At 51.6% G+C, this 17,924-nt stretch overlaps 7 protein-coding genes across 7 annotated transcripts; 6 read left to right on the top strand and 1 right to left on the bottom strand.

Annotated features, from left to right (window-relative positions):
• Nucleotides 1-2,953: 2,953 nt before the first annotated feature.
• On the top strand, nt 2,954-3,955 carry P168DRAFT_314329 (TBP family protein; the record flags this gene model as incomplete). Its single annotated transcript, XM_024839768.1, has 4 exons — nt 2,954-3,234; nt 3,305-3,392; nt 3,464-3,878; nt 3,939-3,955. 4 exons carry the CDS (start codon nt 2,954-2,956, stop codon nt 3,953-3,955), a joined length of 801 nt encoding a protein of 266 aa, XP_024696801.1.
• P168DRAFT_286354 (uncharacterized protein) lies at nt 3,938-4,467 on the top strand (the record flags this gene model as incomplete). The annotated part of the gene is made up of 1 exon (XM_024836327.1): nt 3,938-4,467. A coding segment is annotated over exon 1 (331 nt), but the record flags the coding sequence as incomplete, so codon positions are not given.
• Nucleotides 4,468-4,842: 375 nt separating this feature from the next.
• On the bottom strand, nt 4,843-6,462 carry P168DRAFT_262423 (NAD(P)/FAD-dependent oxidoreductase; the record flags this gene model as incomplete). Its single annotated transcript, XM_024834748.1, has 3 exons — nt 6,388-6,462; nt 5,275-6,268; nt 4,843-5,140 (listed from the first exon to the last, which is right to left on the bottom strand). The coding sequence occupies exons 1-3, from the start codon at nt 6,434-6,436 to the stop codon at nt 4,843-4,845; spliced, it is 1,341 nt and encodes a 446-aa protein (XP_024696799.1). The 5' UTR covers nt 6,437-6,462.
• A 180-nt stretch (nt 6,463-6,642) lies between these two features.
• On the top strand, nt 6,643-7,769 carry P168DRAFT_262420 (class I SAM-dependent methyltransferase). Its single transcript, XM_024834747.1, has 2 exons — nt 6,643-6,795; nt 6,854-7,769. The coding sequence occupies exons 1-2, from the start codon at nt 6,704-6,706 to the stop codon at nt 7,713-7,715; spliced, it is 954 nt and encodes a 317-aa protein (XP_024696798.1). The 5' UTR covers nt 6,643-6,703; the 3' UTR covers nt 7,716-7,769.
• A 4,072-nt stretch (nt 7,770-11,841) lies between these two features.
• On the top strand, nt 11,842-13,452 carry P168DRAFT_314326 (uncharacterized protein; the record flags this gene model as incomplete). The annotated part of the gene is made up of 2 exons (XM_024839767.1): nt 11,842-12,248; nt 12,318-13,452. 2 exons carry the CDS (start codon nt 11,842-11,844, stop codon nt 13,450-13,452), a joined length of 1,542 nt encoding a protein of 513 aa, XP_024696797.1.
• A 109-nt stretch (nt 13,453-13,561) lies between these two features.
• P168DRAFT_11130 (uncharacterized protein) lies at nt 13,562-14,037 on the top strand. The gene has a single exon (XM_024832559.1). The coding sequence runs from the start codon at nt 13,670-13,672 to the stop codon at nt 13,973-13,975; it is 306 nt and encodes a 101-aa protein (XP_024696796.1). The 5' UTR covers nt 13,562-13,669; the 3' UTR covers nt 13,976-14,037.
• Nucleotides 14,038-14,581: 544 nt separating this feature from the next.
• Nucleotides 14,582-17,387, top strand: P168DRAFT_228911 (putative C6 transcription factor; the record flags this gene model as incomplete). The annotated part of the gene is made up of 4 exons (XM_024833158.1): nt 14,582-14,871; nt 14,963-15,074; nt 15,146-15,861; nt 15,941-17,387. The coding sequence occupies 4 exons, from the start codon at nt 14,582-14,584 to the stop codon at nt 17,385-17,387; spliced, it is 2,565 nt and encodes an 854-aa protein (XP_024696795.1).
• Between the last annotated feature and the right edge of the window lie 537 nt (nt 17,388-17,924).

Below are 17,924 nucleotides of genomic sequence, written 5' to 3'. Positions count from 1 at the left end.
ACCAGAGAACCAGAGAACCAGGATGTTGCGGTGGCTTGCTGGGAAACGACGTCATCTGACACGTGATGGTCCGCGTCGCCGGGGCTACAGTCCGTCTGTTGAACAGGCTGACAGCTTCTCGAAAACACCCTGCATTTACTTTCTTTCTTTTCTTCTTTTTCACCCATTTTCCTGTTTTCTCACTCGAGTAACCTTGTCACGGAGTTTACCAGCCGGATATCTGACAGCGTATTGATGGTCCGGGGGTCCGTCATCTCCCACACTCCCGTCCAGTACGACCCTCAAAAACAGTGGGATTCAGGAAACAGTGGGAATACCTTCCAGTACGGTAATGTAGGCAGGTATTCAGCATACCGCATCGGCATGTAAATTACCATTTCGGTGGCAGCGGGAAAGGCCACTTGTACTCTTGACGGGAACCAGTACTGATTACGTACCCGTGACGGAAACCCCAAGCGCCAAGCCAAACCACCGAAAATCAAACCCAGAGATAAGTTAACTAGTTAGAACAAGGAAAAGACCTAATCAGAGACTCGGGGGCGTTTGTTTGCGCCTCCACCAGCGCGCAAGTTCAACCGAACGATCCGTTCGACTAGCAATCACACTGCCGTAAAAAGTTGGCGGATCAACTCGGTGGATCACAAAGTGTGTAAGATCTGGGGAAGGCGAAAAAAAAAAGAAAAAGAGAGAGAGAATGTTGTCGGGCTAGGCAGGCGAGGTGTATAAAGACCGCCAATCAGCACGTCACGGCTCCCTAAGATAGAGGCTCCTCCAGGATCCGATCGTGAGACCCATGATCCATCCATACGTAACATGCCCTGTCTTTCAAGAAATTTCGTTTATGCTTCGATAGATCAGAAGCCATGATAGACACGAACCAAAGGATCTTGCGTTGATTCTCTTTATCTGTTTCTTTTTTCTTTTGTACTTCTTCTTTCTTTTTTCTTTTTGATTTGCTGTTCCTTTTGTTGTAAGTGATGTTGCTATAAATATTGATATCATCGGTGGACAAACAAGGAACCTGGGGTTGGAATAGGGGCATAAACAGAGTGAGGAAGAAAGAGAAAGATCTTTATGCAAGCGACCGGCAGAAAAGTTCTGGTTTGAACATCACATTAAAGCGGCAAGGTGATAGGCAGATGGACAAACGCGTCGCGAGGGGAACACCGAGAACAGCAACGCGACCGGAAGAGTGATTGGTGTTTGGGGAGTTGGGAGTGGGACGGTGAAGCCGACTCATCCTGGGGACAGTCGCCAGTCACTGCACCCACGCAGTGGTAGTAGCCTGGTAGGATGACTAGGTGGTCAGCGCGAGTGGCTGCAACCATGGCGCCGGTCCAGGAAAGAAGTAAATAGTCATAAAAAATAAAATTATGAAAAAAAAAGAATTCAAATAAAAAAAATTCAAATAAAAAGAAATGAGAAGAAAAAAAGAAAGCAAAAAAAAAAAGAAAAACAGCATCAGAGATTGTCAACCAAACAGAGCGTGCTGAGACCTTCACACAGTGGGTCACCCAGACAATGAGGACAGAGTGGAACCGCCGATCAACAAACCAGAGGTGGAGGAATGGAGCGCTTGCTGGGGAGGGAGGGGGAAAGGAAGGATGAAAGGTTGGCCACCCAAGAGCCGCTAGTAGCAGTCCAACCACTCTCCATCCATGGGCCAAGGTGACCAAAGTGACCGCCCACTCACTGGTTTTGCCGCCCGTCGCCGGGCCCAGCCTCCCATTCTCTCTCGTTCTCTTCCCCCCCCTGACCACACTGAAACCACCCTATATAAAGGCCCAACCTCCCACTTTCCCTCACTCTTGGATTTTTTGATTCTGGTCTTGGCACCGCCCGGAAAAGCCATACAGTCACCCTTCTTCCCACCCGCCTTCCTTCCACCCCCTTCTCTCTCTCCGCGCTCTATTAGAGATCTAGCTATATCATTTAGCATTCTCTATCCTCTTGTGGCTTGAAAAATACCTTTTTTTTTCTGAAGAATTTCTGGGAAGAAATTCATTAGGACGGGCAAAAAAAAAAAAAAGGACCCAAAAAGGAAAGAGAAGGATTATTAATACTCTTTAGTCCTCTGTCCACCCGTTTCGGTAACTCTTACTGAATTAGGAAGGTTGCAGCCTCACCTCTTCGCCTTCCTCGGTGTGCTTCTCCATCACACTCTCTTCTTCGTTCACCCAGATAGACATCCCAAATTCCAGAAAAGGCAAAAAAGAAAAAAAGAAAAAAGAAAAAAAGACCTGTTGCGTGTTTGAGCTTCACCACCAAAAAAAAAACAGTGTTGTTTCTGTCCACTCCTTCCTCTTGTGACTGGTGCCTGTTTATTGTCTTTTAATAGTTGTGCAAGCTACCCTTCTTGTGTTTTAAATCCCCTAGAAAAACACTTGGCTGTGCTTTTTCTAGTCTTGCTGTCTTCCACATTTTCTGGCTTCGTTCCCTTGATCCTTTGACCTCGTGGTTGGGTTCTTTTGACATCTTGATCTCAAGGCTTGTCACTGTGGCTGGTGACCTTGTTGGGCTTGGTTCTCTTGTGTCTTTGTGAAATCAAGACACATCACTGTAGGGGAGACATTGAGTTGTTCATCTCCCACAAAAAGGCGAAAAGGGTACGTGATCCTCTCACTCTTTCTTTTCTTATCTCTTCACGTGTGTGAATGATGTTGGAGAGAAGATTGTTGCTGGCGGCAACAATGGCGGTGGCAATATTGCTTTATTGTCATCGCTGACCGCCCTGGTTGCCACTGTTCCTCTTGTCATTTGCCTCTCATTCTTGACTTGAAATTCTTTATCTTTCGCTACCTTCTCCACTACCCCATATGCCCATGTGGTCTGGGTTTGATCTTTCTGTGTCACCCATCTGACAGATTTGGATCGTGCAGATTGTCACTTGCAAGCTCTTGCATACCTTCAGCGTTTGGCTGGTTTACGGCTCGAGTCTACTTCTCAGGTCGCAATGGACTCTCTTACCACCCACCCCTCGAACGCCATCCAGGCGAGGGCGTTTACCTCCCCTGCCTCGCTGTCCTTTCCCGGTGGTGCTGGTGATCTGACTCCGCCCTCGGAGAAGGATGGGAATATGGCAATGGGTGCGCAGGGTGTGAACGGACACGTGAACGGTCAGCAGCAGGGAGGGAATGCCTCTGCCGGCAATGGGGTGACGCCCACGACTCCCGCTACTCCCGTCGCGACCCCTGGTGCTAACACACCGGGGAGTGGCATCGTGCCGACCTTGCAGTGAGTATACTCTTGCTGTCTTTTTCTGGGCTCATCAGAGTACTGAACAAGTCTTTTCTTTTTTCTTAAGAAACATTGTCGCTACTGTCAATCTTGACTGCCGTTTGGATTTGAAAACCATCGCACTTCATGCAAGAAATGCGGAGTACAACCCTAAGGTATACACATCCACACCTCCCTGAATTTTTTTTTCATCAGGGCACAGTGTGGCTGAACTGTTCTTTCCTAGCGTTTCGCGGCCGTGATCATGCGTATCCGGGAACCCAAGACCACCGCGTTGATCTTCGCCTCGGGCAAGATGGTCGTCACGGGTGCCAAATCGGAGGACGACTCCAAGCTGGCATCCCGGAAGTATGCGCGTATCATCCAAAAGCTCGGCTTCAATGCCAAGTTCACGGATTTCAAAATCCAGAACATCGTCGGCTCCTGTGACATCAAGTTCCCCATCCGTCTGGAGGGGCTGGCTAGTCGCCATCACAACTTCAGTTCTTACGAACCTGAACTGTTCCCTGGTCTCATCTACCGTATGATGAAACCGAAGATTGTGCTTCTTATCTTCGTCAGTGGCAAGATCGTCCTGACCGGCGCCAAGGTCCGTGAGGAGATCTACCAGGCGTTCGAGCTGATCTATCCTGTGCTGTCTGGTAAGAGGACATTCGGAGACTCGTGGTGTACCGCGACCGGAGGCTAACCTATTACTGCAGACTTCCGAAAGGTTTAAAACCCTTGGAAGTAGATGACCAGGAAGGTCGTATCATCCTTCTTCCTCCCCCTTCCTTCACCTTTCCCCAACTTGTATTAACACCACTTTTTTTTCACGCGGGGTTGTATTATGAGCACGGCTAGCCTTACCCCTGTGGCTTTCGGTCGCTGCTTCGTCCTTCAGCTCTCCCTTGACGATGTTTCATGCTTTGCATTTGTACGGCGTTCTAGCGACTCGGTTACATACTACCTTGCTGCTTCTTCACAAAGTTCTACCTTTTATGTCCCGTTTTGTTTGCAATTAGATAAGTCGCACACCGCAAATCAAGGGGGCGGTACTGTGCGCTGGTCGAATGGTTGCCTCCTACTAATTATTGGCTTGGCGTTCTCACCGAGGCTGGTCTGTCCAACTGGACTGAGACCTTGGCCGGTTCCTGTTTCGAAAGAAACGAGGAAGATAGGTTGAGACAAAAAAAAATTCCTTTTTAGCTTTTTTTACTTTTTTTTTTTTTTATCTACCTCACCAAAAGAGGAATCTCGCCTTCGAATCTTCGGACCTTTCGGTCGAGGAGAAGGTCGTTGAAATGCACTTGTTGCTGGATTGAGCTGCTCTTCAGTCTTATGATAGTTTTTACTAGCCAGAGAATGGAGAATAGTCGTAACCAATTTTCTGTTATTTATTATTATTCATGTAATACCGTAGATTGTCTTTGGCTATGTGCAGCCGTACGAACATATATACTAGGCTATACACGTACAACATGAAACTATATACATCCCCACCGAGAAAAACCACCAACAATGCCCCAACAACAAGAACAACAAATACATATATCAAACTCAAACATCCAATGATCTAAATAATTCTAAATCTAAACCAAAAAGACTCAGACAACAAAAAAGGAATCACAGACGCGAACCCCCTCTCCCAACCTTCTTCCCCCTCGCCAACTCATCCATCAGCCTCACCCCCTTCGGCCCCGACCGACTCCCATCCTCCGTGCCGTCGAACTCCCCCGGCGACGCAGCAGCAGCCGGCCACGTCCACAGCGCGCGCAGCTCCGCCTCCAGCTTTCCCTCCAGCGCGTCGACGATCTTGTCGCCCAGCACGGGGAAGAACTTGTATCCGTGGCCGCTGCCGCCTGTCGCGAGGAAGAGGCCTTCCTGGGTGGGGTGGTGGTCGACTATGAAGTCTCCGGAGGGACTGTTCGTTTCCGTCGTGGTTAGATGGGATATAATGTAGTTGGGAAAGGAGAAGGGAGGGGGGGGGGGGGGGGGGGGGGTGGTTACGAAGGGGGTAGTAGGGATGGAAGGAGGGGGGGGAAATGGAAGACGTACGTATCCGTGTACCAGCAAATCCGACTGCTAACAAACGGCCGATCCGCAAAAGCAGGTAACAGTTCCTTGAGCGCGCCGCGGAACGCCTCTTCTCCCTCCAGCGGGATGGGCACGCCCGCTTCAGGCAGACTGACCTCCATCGTGGAGGTGGAAGCCTGACCACCCAGCACGGGGACAGGGACAGTCTTGGGATTAACGTAGCCGTAAGCGTGGCGGGCGATCTTGAGCAGATTGTTCCGCGGCGGAATGATGAACATGCCCGTAGCGAAGTTCAAGATAGTGGGCATGTTCTCCAGCTGGCGCTGCTCGTCGTCCGAGATGCGCATGTATGCTAGTGCCTGGCCGGTTGAGACGGCCCGCCCGCGGAGGTCGACGAGCTGGGTTGTCCAGGCGCCTGTTGCGAGGATGACGAGGTCGGCTGTGAGGGTTGTGCCGTCGGCGAGGACGACGCCTGTGACCTTGTTGCTGTTGCTGGTGTCGTGGAGGAGGGAGCGGGCTTCGCCCGTGAGGAACTTGACCTTGCCGGCTTTGTCGAGCTGCTGCTTTTTGAACCGCACTGTCGCCTCGGCGTCTGACCAGCCTGAGCCCCAGTTGACATAGCCGCCTGCGACGTCGAGGTTAGGACCGTAGGCCGGGGCGGCGCGCACGACGTCTGCCGCGGAGGGCAGCATCTGGACGAGGGACTCGTCTGCTTCGAGCTGGCGCACGTTCTCGTAGCTCTTGATGGCGTAGTGGCGGGCGTTGGTGTCGCCGGAGGGGTAGACGAGGACGAGCCCGCTCTGCGTGTACCGTCCGTCTTGGCCCCATTCGGTGGTGCGCCATTTGGCGATGGCTTCGGCGGCGAGCTTCGTGTACACGGGGTTTGAGTAGTCTGCGCGTACGATGCGCGAGGTGTCGACTGAGGAGCCCTGCGGGTTGGGGATTGTTGGGGAGGATTCCAGTAGGGTGATTTCGCTGGTTGGGTGACGGCGGCAGAGGGAGTCGGCGGTTGAGACTGTTTAGTCGATTAATACTTTTGTGTATCGGTATCATCCCATCTATCTGTCTTTGACGTCTGGGGGTAAATTTATATGTGGGGTGGGGTGGAGGGTTGAAGCAATTGATTGTACTTACGTCCGAAGACACCTCCCCCCACGATTAAAATCTTTTGCGGCAAAGACATGGTTGGTTTCTGTGCTATAGAATATGTACCGTAGAGAGGATGAAGGTGTAACTGCAGTGTGGGGGAAGAATGTCAAAATGCCGATAAGGATTGTGTGACTCCGCGTTCTCCAACGCCGATCTCGCTGCGTTCATCTTTTAGCTCGGCTTTCTCCCGACTCAACCACTCCATCTTCACCTCCACCATCTGGTTTATACGTGAGCCCGTCAACAAGGACCACTTTATACCAATCCTGCATGCGCGACTACCACTTCGTATAGAGTCACAATGAGTGCATCACGGGTCGGTCGGGCGGCCCTGAAAGCAGGCAAAACGCCCATCTCAGGCAAAGGCCTCAAAAAGCCCATCGACAGCCCAGGGTATCTTCATCCTCACCCATCCCACACTCTTCAACATAAACTAATACAATGAATCCAGAAAACCCCTCCCCAAACGCGCCAACCCCCACCTCACAAACCTCCACGCCAACCCTCCCTCCCCAACCCACAAAATGTCCCCCCGAACCCTGACCATCTTCGGCGTCGGCGCCCTCGGCATCAGCACCTACTGCGGCTTCCTATACGCCTCCTACCGGCGCGAAGTCGCACAATCGCAAACCCTCTCCGTCCCGGAAGACGTCTCCGACAGATACAACCACACAGCGCGCACCTTCGACGCGGACGTCGCCCTCTCCGAGAAACTAATGCGCCTCGGCGCCAAGCGACGCGATCTCGTCCGGCGCGCCCGCGGCGACGTCCTCGAGGTGAGCTGCGGCACGGGTCGCAATCTCGAGTACTACGAGCTCGGCGCGGAGAAGGCCAAGGGGTGTCGGTCTGTGACGTTCGTGGACCTCAGTCCGCAGATGGTGGAGATCACGCGCGAGAAGTTCCGCAAGCTGTTTCCTGGGTTTGGGAATGTCGCGTTTCGCGCGGAGGATGCGCATGCCGTGACTACGGGCCCTCCTAGTCCTGCTGGTGGTGCGGCGCGGGGATGCTACGATACGGTCGTGCAGACGATGGGCGTCTGCTCGATGCCGGACCCTGTCGGCGCGCTGCGCCATCTGGGCAGTATTACGGAGCCGCAGAGGGGCCGGATCTTGTTGCTGGAGCATGGCCGCTCGTACTATGACTGGCTGAATCGCGTTCTGGATAATTTGGCGCCGGCGCATGCGGATAGGCATGGGTGCTGGTGGAATCGGGATATCGGGGCTATTGTGCGCGAGAGCGGGCTGGAGGTTGTTGAGGAGAGACGGTGGCATTTTGGGACGACGTGGGAGTATGTGTTGAGGCCAAGGAGGTGATCTTTACTTTTTCTTCTTCTTATCTTTTACCTTGTTTTTATGTTTTTGGGCTATAGACTACTGTGTACATTAACTATGATATCCTCACGTGTACTATATTGTACTATATTATTGACAGTTCTGGTCTACTATCACGTGTAGAGGCAGTATACAAGATGGCGGTGAAACCCAACTATAAACAGTAGATACTAAACACGATAAGACACAGTATACGATAATCACCCAGGAAACTCAGCATCTCGTCAGTATTACCACACACACGGGAGAGCGGACCCTGCCGGAGAAGTATGACCAAGTCGAGCGGACCTGACGGAAGAAGAAGCAGGATGAAGTCAACATGGCGTACTCCCTTCCCTGCACATGCGGGGTCGGATAGCGTAGCGGCTGCCGACGCGGCAGACGACGCAAGGCGATGCTTGTAGATTATTGATTGACGCAGGCGCGGATGGGTCTTGTGTTTTAGAGGAGATGGGGTATTTATTGGTTGGAGGGAAATGCCTCCAATGTTGGTGTTGGTGGTTGTGGTTGTGATTGTGGTTGTGGTGTGTGGGGGATATATATATATTGGGTCTACTACGGAGTATCTAATCGTACTATCCTACCTAGGTGGTGTATCGAAGACATGATTGGAGTTCTTGGACTATTCGAATCATTCCAATTGTTACTGGGAGGATTGGATATTTAAATTGATTGTACATATTGCAGTCGGTGTTGACATATCTGTCGAAATTGTATGTGCTAATGACTGCCTCGATATATCATTTTGAGGTTACAAACAAAAGTAAATAGTGAACCCCAAACAACATGGCACGGACCGTGATATATAGTTTATAAAATACGGTATAAATCTCCCACATTGCATGAAATACATAATATCCATGCATGAACAGTCGTACAGAGTATAGACTGCCCCATCCAGATACAGACTACAAGTACAGACTACAGACGCAGACAATCCTGCACGGTACAGGTCACAGACAATGCAGGCTCCGGCAGTGGGACTTGCGTCCGACTGAAGGATGGATGATCTTTGATTTCCATGGGGTCCTCAGTGATAGACAACCCCAGATAGGTAAGATCTGTTGTCTATCATAGACACCAGATACCAGACACGAGTACAGTCGGCATGCAGTGGCCAGGCAACTGTAGAGAGTAGTCCACCCGTGAGACACACTATGGCCTTAGTAGGGAAGGAGATAGACGACGGGTGGATGGAGTCGTGGTCGTAGGGATGGAATGATAGACATTGATGGTATCATCGTCTTTGTCGTCTCTGGAGAAAGGCTGATCCCTTGCTGCATCGAGCGATACATCACAATAACAACGCGTGGAGGGATGCACTCGAGATATGGATGTTTCCACTCCGTGTCTGGAGGAGGATCGCATCCACGTATGGAGTTGGAATCACATCGTATATTGACCTCTTATCTTTATGCGACGAACATGGATGTTAGCCAGTCTCGCTCTCTAGGTTCATTCTATTTTTCTTCGATTTTGATTCCCCCTTCTTTTTGACTTTTTTTTTTTTGACTTTTTTCTTCCTGACTTACTTTCTTCCCATGTCTTTCTTTGTTTAGTTCCAGACTGTCTTAGTGCCGACTCCATCTATCCCATCCGATTGGAGTCTCTTCCAACCCTGGTATGTTCTCTCCCCACCGACCACGGTCTGATTCGTCGTGAGAGTTTCAAACGGCGACGCTAGGAACGATTTTACCCTTGGGAATGTTCGTTTGGGCAGTGGAGCCCTTTTTTTTTTTCTTTCTTTTTTTCAGGGTTAGGCTGGGTGGGGATATGTGCATATGTTAGTTGCATCCATCGGCATTAACCCTGTCCTGTCGTTAGTGTTTTTTTTTTTCTACCTAGCTAGCTCGTTCGGTTCCAGTTTCAATTTCATTTTAGATCAGATTTTTTTTTTTTCCTCGTTGGATCTGATCCGGCTTGACCGGTGCGAGTTGATGAGGATACTTGAGTAAGTTGGATCTATCTCTAGACGGAGTAATCTATTCTATAGTATTCTATTAGATTACGTTACATTATATTCTCTCCATTCTATTTGCTATATTGTATTCTCCTGACTCTATGATCGATGTGCAGGAATAAGGACCATGGTTGGGTCCAGCCATGATGCATTTACCCGTATCTCCTGCAGCTCTTCGGTGACAGTCGGTCCTGAGTGGCTTACTGGCTTGCGACGGCGACGCGCCGTCCTAGGTTCCAACAGGGTCGAACAAAAGCCCAGGCAACCGTAGAATAGAGTAGAGATGACAGGAGAGAGTCAAGCGGTCATAGTAAAAGATAGTCGGTGAGCATGAGATCGTCGTTGACTTGACATTAGGCTATTATTCTTATGTTAGATTATTGTATAGCAACCTCGTTTGTAGTCGAGAGAATCTACTTGTAGGGCTCTCGGGTTGTTTGTTTGTTGTCAATCGGACTAGAGACGCAGCAACCAACATCTCCCGGACCAACAACAAGGAGGTAGAAATGGAAAAATGGAAAAGAGAAAAATGAAGAATGGAAAAAAATGGACGAGTCGGCTGGTGGTGTCTTGAGTGTATGCAGAATCCCCATTGATCCCCGCCACCACCACCAATGACCGACGCTTGAAAATCATCCTGGTCGCCATCCATGGTACGGCAGGCCCAGTAAACACATGGTTGGCTCCACTGTCTCTTTTTTTTTTCCCTCTCTCTTTTTTGGGCGGGCCATTTTTTGCCCCTTCCCTTTCGGCCGTACTATTTGTTTAGCGCCCTGTTTAGTTGCCCTAAACATGCACAGTCAGTACGAGTCCGTACCCCAGATACCTAGTAACCGATCGATGTCGAAGAATGTACGGTGTACGTCGAATGAATGTCCTAGAGTCGACATGTATAGATCCTCGTCTGTACCTCCAGCGGTGAACAGGGATTCCGCGTCTCATCTATCAATTTTGTTGATTCTTCCCCCCTCCTTGATCTTTTCGTCCCAAAAGGAGGGGTAAAGGAACAGGGCGACCCAAGGCTGGGATAAAAAACACCATCATCATCATATCATCGTAATAAGAATAACCCACTACTAGTAATTATCATAATAATGATAGTCATATTGAGTCATTCCTTGGTCGTTCCTCGTCTTCCGGTATGTTTCGAGGATTCCACTCCATCATACCATCGGATGGAGAGAGAGAAAGACAGGGAAGAATAAAATTAGCAAAAGTCAAGAGAAGCGAAGTAACCGTGGAAGAAGACTGAATAGTACTGACTAGGTTAGTAGTAGGGAGTACTAGGTAGAGCCTGAGAGAAGAGGCTCCATGCTAATCAGCCAATTGACGCCACCCTAAAAACATCCGTTTCTTATTCTGTTATTATTTTCTCTTTCTTCTTTGCCTCTGGATTCCCTCTCAACTGATATTTCTTTTTATTCATTTTTTCTATCTCCACCAAAAACCCACCAGAAGGGAAAAGAAAAAGGAAGATCCACATGATCCCTGAGGCTTCCTGAGATGATTATTATTATTGGATTATTAGTATTATCATTACGATTACTCTCATGATTCCCACCTCTTTCTACTCTCGCGCTCTCCGTTCTCTCCATCTCCCATCTTTGTTTTGTTTTCATTATTCTATCTTCTTATTCTTATCCTTATTCTTACTTAGTCCTTGTTCTGATCTTCCAACCGACCAAACGGATTGTGATCACTGCTCTTCTCCATACCGGGATCCATCGCAACATCATCTTGTCTCTCCCTCCCTTTCCCTCTCTCTCTTCCCTTTCTCCCATCTTCCCATCTTCCATCTCCCCCTTCTTACTCTTCCTCTCTCTCTGGTTTCATCCTTCTATCTCCTCCCCCATCTACTTGTGTGTTCATAGTATTGTCCTTTTATCTCCCTACTACATTACCTCGTATATCTCCCGTGGTTTCTTGGCTCTGTCTTGGTTGTTATTGTTATCGTTGGTCTAGTCTTGTTTTATTACCTATCCATTCCGTCCTTTGTTACCACTGTATCTCTACTCCATCTACCACACCTTATTACTCCTTATTGTTCTCCCCCCCCCACGCCTGTACTTGTACCAACCACCTCGTTCCCCCTTACAATCTTCCTCTTCTCTCCCCGTCCTTTTTCTCTCTTGATCCTGTCATTTTATTATGCCTTACAATACTCGTCGCAAATCGTTGTCCCTGCCATCCTTGGGTATTCACTTGCCGAGTTCCTCCCGTCGCTCCCCGTCTACCACCAAATCGTCGCACGCGACGGATGATCAATTGCCTGCCCCCAAGAAGGTCAAGAGGTCACACCACTCCGGTTCGCTGTCTCCAGAGCCCTCGACCCAGGTAAAGGGGCAATTCGCCCGTCCCTCGGGACGACGCGCCACCGTCGAGCACACGCCACCCCCGTCGCCGGCCGACCTGGTCGCCCCCAAGATCGACACCGAAGGGATCAGCGATGACATCGTCGTCGGCGTGATCGAGCAGTTAGAAAAGACGGGCAACCGCCCGCACTTGGTCAAGGAGCTCGCTGCTATCCTACTCTCCTTCAACGACAATGTCGCAAAGTACGCGCTCTCCTTTCTGTGATCGTCTCGGTGATGTCGGTTGGATGTGCTAACCTCGATTGATTATAGCTCTGCAAATCCCGCCGCATTATTATCTTCGCGGTTAAATACATATATGAAACGTCCCTGGACGGCCCTCGCGCCGTGTCCGTTGGCCAAGGAGTTAATTCCCGTTCATCCGCGGAAAGTGTATTATTACCTCAACTCGATGCCGCGCCAACCCTTCCCAGAGAACTCGGACGATATCGTCATTCCCGGGATGGAGGGCACCAGCATCACCCCCAGCGTGTCCAGCGTCGATATGGATGATGAGGACGACGCGTTTACCCGTGAGCGATCGCGTCTGAGCCCGAGTCCCGAGGTGGACCTGTCCCCTCCCGAAGACGACGAGAATGCCGAGCTGGGCGGTCGGGACGGCTCCAACAGTGCCGGTCACCGGGCGGACTTCACCGATCCGCACCACGCCCGCCTCTCCAGCTCCCACCGGGCGGCCTCGCCGCCACTGGAAGGCGACGAGAAGGAGTTCACGCAGACTGCCAGTGCTGTTCGCGAGCGGGCCTCGTCGGAACAGAAGGCTAGCCAGTTTGAGGGCGCGCGCGGCGGCGGCTTTTCCGCCCTGACCGAAGGGTTGAATGAGCTCGACGCTCGCATGAACCTCGCCGACTCGCCGGTCGACGATGGCCCCCTGTCCTCCATCAGCAGCGCGCGGTTCTCTGGCAGTCCCGACAGCGACTACTTCTCTCCCAGCGCCTCGGAGCGGTCTCCGCTCGACAGCCCGTTCACCCAGATCTCTGCTCGCGAGACGGCCGGGATCGACCTCCTGGGCACCTCCCCGTCTCCCTCCCTGACCTCCGTGGCCTCGTCGCTCTCGTCGGGCACGAGTGTGGTGTCGGACGATGGCTTGGATACGGATCTTCGTCCCGAGGCCCTCGCCGGCGCCCCGCAGATCAGTCTGCCGGAGGATCCCGACGCGACGCCCGTCTCGACGCTCAAGCGGTCCATCGACATGCTCAACAGCGGGCTCCCCGACCTGGACCTGGAGATGTCCGACCTGACGGAGCCGGACACGAAGCTCTCGCTGCGGACCCAGGACTTTGCCAACACCGACATCGAGATGGTATTTGCCTCCGATTCGTGGCGGGAACTCCAGAGTCCCGAGAGCGTGGATGTCCATGAGCTGGATGAGATGTTCGACGAGATCTGAACCATCTGTCGTCGTCATCTCCCCGCCCCCTTCTCTCCCACGATCGCTCTTGGATCTTCTTTCTCGTCGAGATAGATCCAAGAAGCTTCTTCCTGTTGCACTCTCTACCTTAGTGCCTTCGATCTCTTCATCCTCCCATCTCCTCTTACAATCCTGTACATTTCTGGATTTTTAATGACCGACTCTGCATTTGTTTGTATCTGCTCTTCTGACGAATATGCCCTCTCTACGTGTACATATATCTCATTCCTCTTTCCGCGTTGTCTTTTTATCTCTTGATACCTATCTGTCGTTCATGATCTGTTACATTCTTGGTTGGTTTGATGCTTTCTCTCAACTCTATAGACTGCTTGGGGAGGAACGAAGACGTGATGTGTGGCGGTCCCTGGGTGCCGCCGGACGAAAAGAAAAGTCGGGAAGAAAGGCCCCCAAAAATAACCGGCGTCATGTTCTTGATGTCTCTGTTTTACTATATCTGCTGTTGGTGCGAACCGGTGTACTTAAAATGGAAGGACTTTGCTGAACCTAGAATGATATCTCCTGGATCCCTGCATTCATATCGCGTACCTCGGGCGGGTGTCTGGATGTAATCTGCGAAGAGACGCGATGATTGGTTTCTTATTTTCCCTATTTTGGATCGCGATCTCCACCCATCTTCTCTCTGGAGGTCTGATTGGGTTGATGACGTCGCCGTGTTCATCTAATCCACATCTCGGCTTCCACTGGGAATTCTTCGATCTCGCCGCAGTTCGGCCTGAGGCTGCACGGCCATCAATGCCTGCCTTAGGAAGTCATAGTCTATCTTATCTCTCCTCCATCTATCAATTCTGCGTCCCGTCGAACAATCCTCCCATCCTTCTCCCATCAATCAATCTCCGTCGTCCCCCCGATTCGCCTGACGGATCGCATTCTTTCGCCAAAGTACTTGATATCAATTGAACGACGCCCGATTCACCACGCATGGGTGCCTCCGCAGCATCGCCTTACCAACTCGCCACTCCCACACCCCCCCCCCCCCCCTCCGGTGGAGTGATCCATCACCATGGAAAGCCCATCGCTTCCCCAGTTAGACAACCCAAAGAACACTCGCGAAGCCCTCGCACAGGGAGCGCCCAGTATCGTGCGGACTATGAATACCCCGTCGCGTCTTAGCACCTTGGCCCCCGCCCCGGCGCAATCGAAAATAGCCCCGCGAGGCAATAACGCCGAGAAGAAACGCCCTCTCGCGGGCAATGCGAAGGTCGCCATACCCCGGCAGCACGCTGCCACTCCGCGGTACAGTCGCCGTGTGCCGTTGGCGTGCGAATCGTGTCGACAGAGGAAGACGAAGTGTAGTGGCGATACTCCCGTTTGTCGACAGTGTAAGGAGTTGAGGATTGGTTGTCAGTATCCTGTTTCCTGGCGGGAAAGGACGAAAGGGTATGTTGTGCTTGGTCATTGTGGATTGTTTCTGTCTTTTTTTCTGGTTTATTTGCCATCTGCGCGATTATGGGCTAAGTTGTGCTTATAGGCAGATCAACAACCTTGCCTCTCAGGCTATGGATTATGAGAATTTGTTGAAGGATATTGGCACTTTTGCGGACGGTCGAACTGCTGACCGTATCAAAGGGATGTTGGAGAAGGTATGTGTGACCGTTTGCTGTTTTGCTCATGTTCGACTGGTTAGAATCAGCCGTACTGATACGGAAAAAAGTACTCTGCCACTACGGGGAGCCCATCAGCTAGCTCCCAGTCGCAGTCCGCCACCCCGCAGGATGAAGACAACGATGATGTCGAGAGTCTACCCTCGTCGATCGGTTCCTTGGAAGCCATCGATCGCGTGGAAGAGGATATCAACCGAAACCCAGACTCGAGGGCCACCGGCTACATGGGGAAGAACTCCGAGGTCACTTGGTTACAGAGGCTCCGGAAAGAGACCGAGCAACGCTCCCAGAATCTGGCTGGAACCTACGAGGGCCCGCACGAAGGGGAATTTTCCATCCATGCCATGAATTACCACCTCGACGACATGGACGTCTCTGTCCCCGGTCCGGTGCAGGTTTACAAGATGCCACCGCACCAGGTGGCCGACAGGCTCTTCGAGGACTATCTCACCACCGTCCACCCGTTCTTTCCGATCATCAGCCGCACACTATTTGCCTCCCAGTACAAGACCTTCTTTGACTCGGCCGCTCGTCCCGGTGACAAGTGGCTGGCCATCTTGAATCTGATCTTTGCCATCTCCGCGCGACACGCCCATTTGATCCAGGCTCCGTGGCGCGGTGAGCCAGACGACCATTTGGTCTATCTGACCCGTGCGCGGATCTTGAGTATGAACGGGGATGTGCTCTTCAGCCACCCGGACCTGCAACAGGTTCAAGTGGAGGGCTTGCTTGCATATTATTTACTAGCGACGGACCAGATTAACCGGTGTGTTTCTCCCTTGACAGAACTGACTGCCCCCTCCCCACCATATCTGAACGAACGCTCATCCTAACGAATTCGACAGGGCTTGGAGAATCGAAGCACTGGCTGTGCGGTCTGCTATCACCCTCGGACTCAACATGAAGAACACTAGTGAGCAAACGTCAAGCATCTCCAAAGAAGCACGCTACCGGGTATGGTGGTCTCTTTACACCTTTGAGCACATGCTCGGCATCATGACTGGCCGCGCCACATGCATCCAGGACGGCATCTGCACGACCCCTTATCCTCTACCGTTCGAGGAGGAACGCCTCGCGGAGCCGCCGGCGACGAAAGTCCTTACCGACGGGGACGTACGAGCAGACTTGATCGACAGTGTGGTGTCAAGTGCTCATGTCCGGCACGTCCCGCTCAATCCCCGAGGCGGCAAGGACGCCAAACACACGGATAAACAGCGCGATACCTCGTGGCTGAGGAATCTCCCGCCATGCAACGCCATGGGTTTCACATACTACGTCGACCTTTCGGTCATCGTGCAGGAGATCGTCAACCGCGTCTATTCCCTCGACTGCGCGGTGACCCCGTGGGCGCACATTGAAAATCGAATGGGGGAGCTGAGATCGCGCATCGATCTGTGGCATTCGAATCTCCCAGAAGCGTACGACTTCACCCGCAGAGACGAACACCGGGTCGATCTCCTCCGCAGCAAGCTCTTCCTCGGCTTCCACTACTACAGCGCCCGGATCACCCTGGGTCGTCCATGTCTATGTCGCCGAGACGCGCACCACGCGGGGTCCCCCGACAAGCCACCGACATTCAGCCACGAGATGGCGGTAACTACCTTAACCGCAGCACGCATGATGCTCGATCTAATCCCCGACACGCCCGACCCCCTCCGTCTCTACCAGATCTCCCCATGGTGGTGCATCCTGCACTATCTCATGCAAGCCGCAACCGTCCTCCTCCTCGAGCTGTCATTCGCGTGCATCCACATGCCCGACCACGAAAACAACTTCCTGCTCCTGAGCAAGAAGGCCATCCGCTGGCTATTCGCCATGGCCGATTACGGTCTCGCCTCCCGCCGCGCCTGGGAACTCTGCGATAGCAATTTCCGCCGCATCGCCCAGGGCATGAACTACGATGTCAGCGATCTTCCAACATCGCATTACGCTTTCACACCGGGCGATATACCGACCGACTCGCTGAACTCGGGCCAGACAAGCGGATTCGGCCCCTCGCCGCTGCTTTACGACTTGATCCAGCAACAACAGCAGCAGCAGCAGCAGCAGCAGCAACAGCAGCAACAGCAACAGCATAGTCAACAACTTCCGCAGGACAACTTCCCAGCCACTACCGACCAGATCCTCCCTTCGTATACTGGTGCTCCCACCGCGGATGGAATTCCCCTGAGTCTGCCCATTTCCCCTGGCAACGATGCTTATTTCCCGTATGATCCCATTTGCGGCGAGTTTATCAGGTCGTTCTTCCCTGCGTCGCAGGATGGGGATTATTGGAGTCATCCGCAGGGCTGATTCGTCATCACCTCCTCCTCCTCCTCTCCCCGCCTTCTTCTTGCTCCTCTTCTTCTCTTTTCTCTTTTTTCCTTCTTACATCTTTGATTTCTTTTCCCTTGTAAATATTCCCCTTTTGTACTTAGCTTTTCTCTCCATGATCTGGTCTGGGATATTGTGGGTTCCTTAATCTTCTTTATTATACCTCGGCAGTTGTTTGTCTTTCATGCCTTTCCCCTGTACTCTTTTTTTGCTCTCTTCTCTCTCTTCTTTTCTCCGCTTTGCTTCCGTTCCACACACAGATACGCCGAACAGGGTATACCTCCTGTTATACGAAAGGTTTACGATGATCATGTTTTGAATTTCAGTTAGTGCAAGTCTTATGGCTAGTATGGCCATGGAAAATAGAAATATATGGAATAATACATCGGCTTTGATACTTTATCTATATAAGAGTAGTATGATTATGCTTTATGTGGCGTAAGCAAGCAGCTATGCAAGATGGAAGGAGTATTGGGGGAGGGAATTCTCGTGGTGGGTGATTGAGTTGGTTGATGA

This window comes from Aspergillus campestris (genome assembly GCF_002847485.1).
Source record: "Aspergillus campestris IBT 28561 chromosome Unknown P168scaffold_1, whole genome shotgun sequence".
NCBI classification, from domain to species: Eukaryota; Fungi; Ascomycota; class Eurotiomycetes; order Eurotiales; family Aspergillaceae; genus Aspergillus; species Aspergillus campestris.
This window is presented reverse-complemented; position numbering and strand designations above follow the sequence as displayed.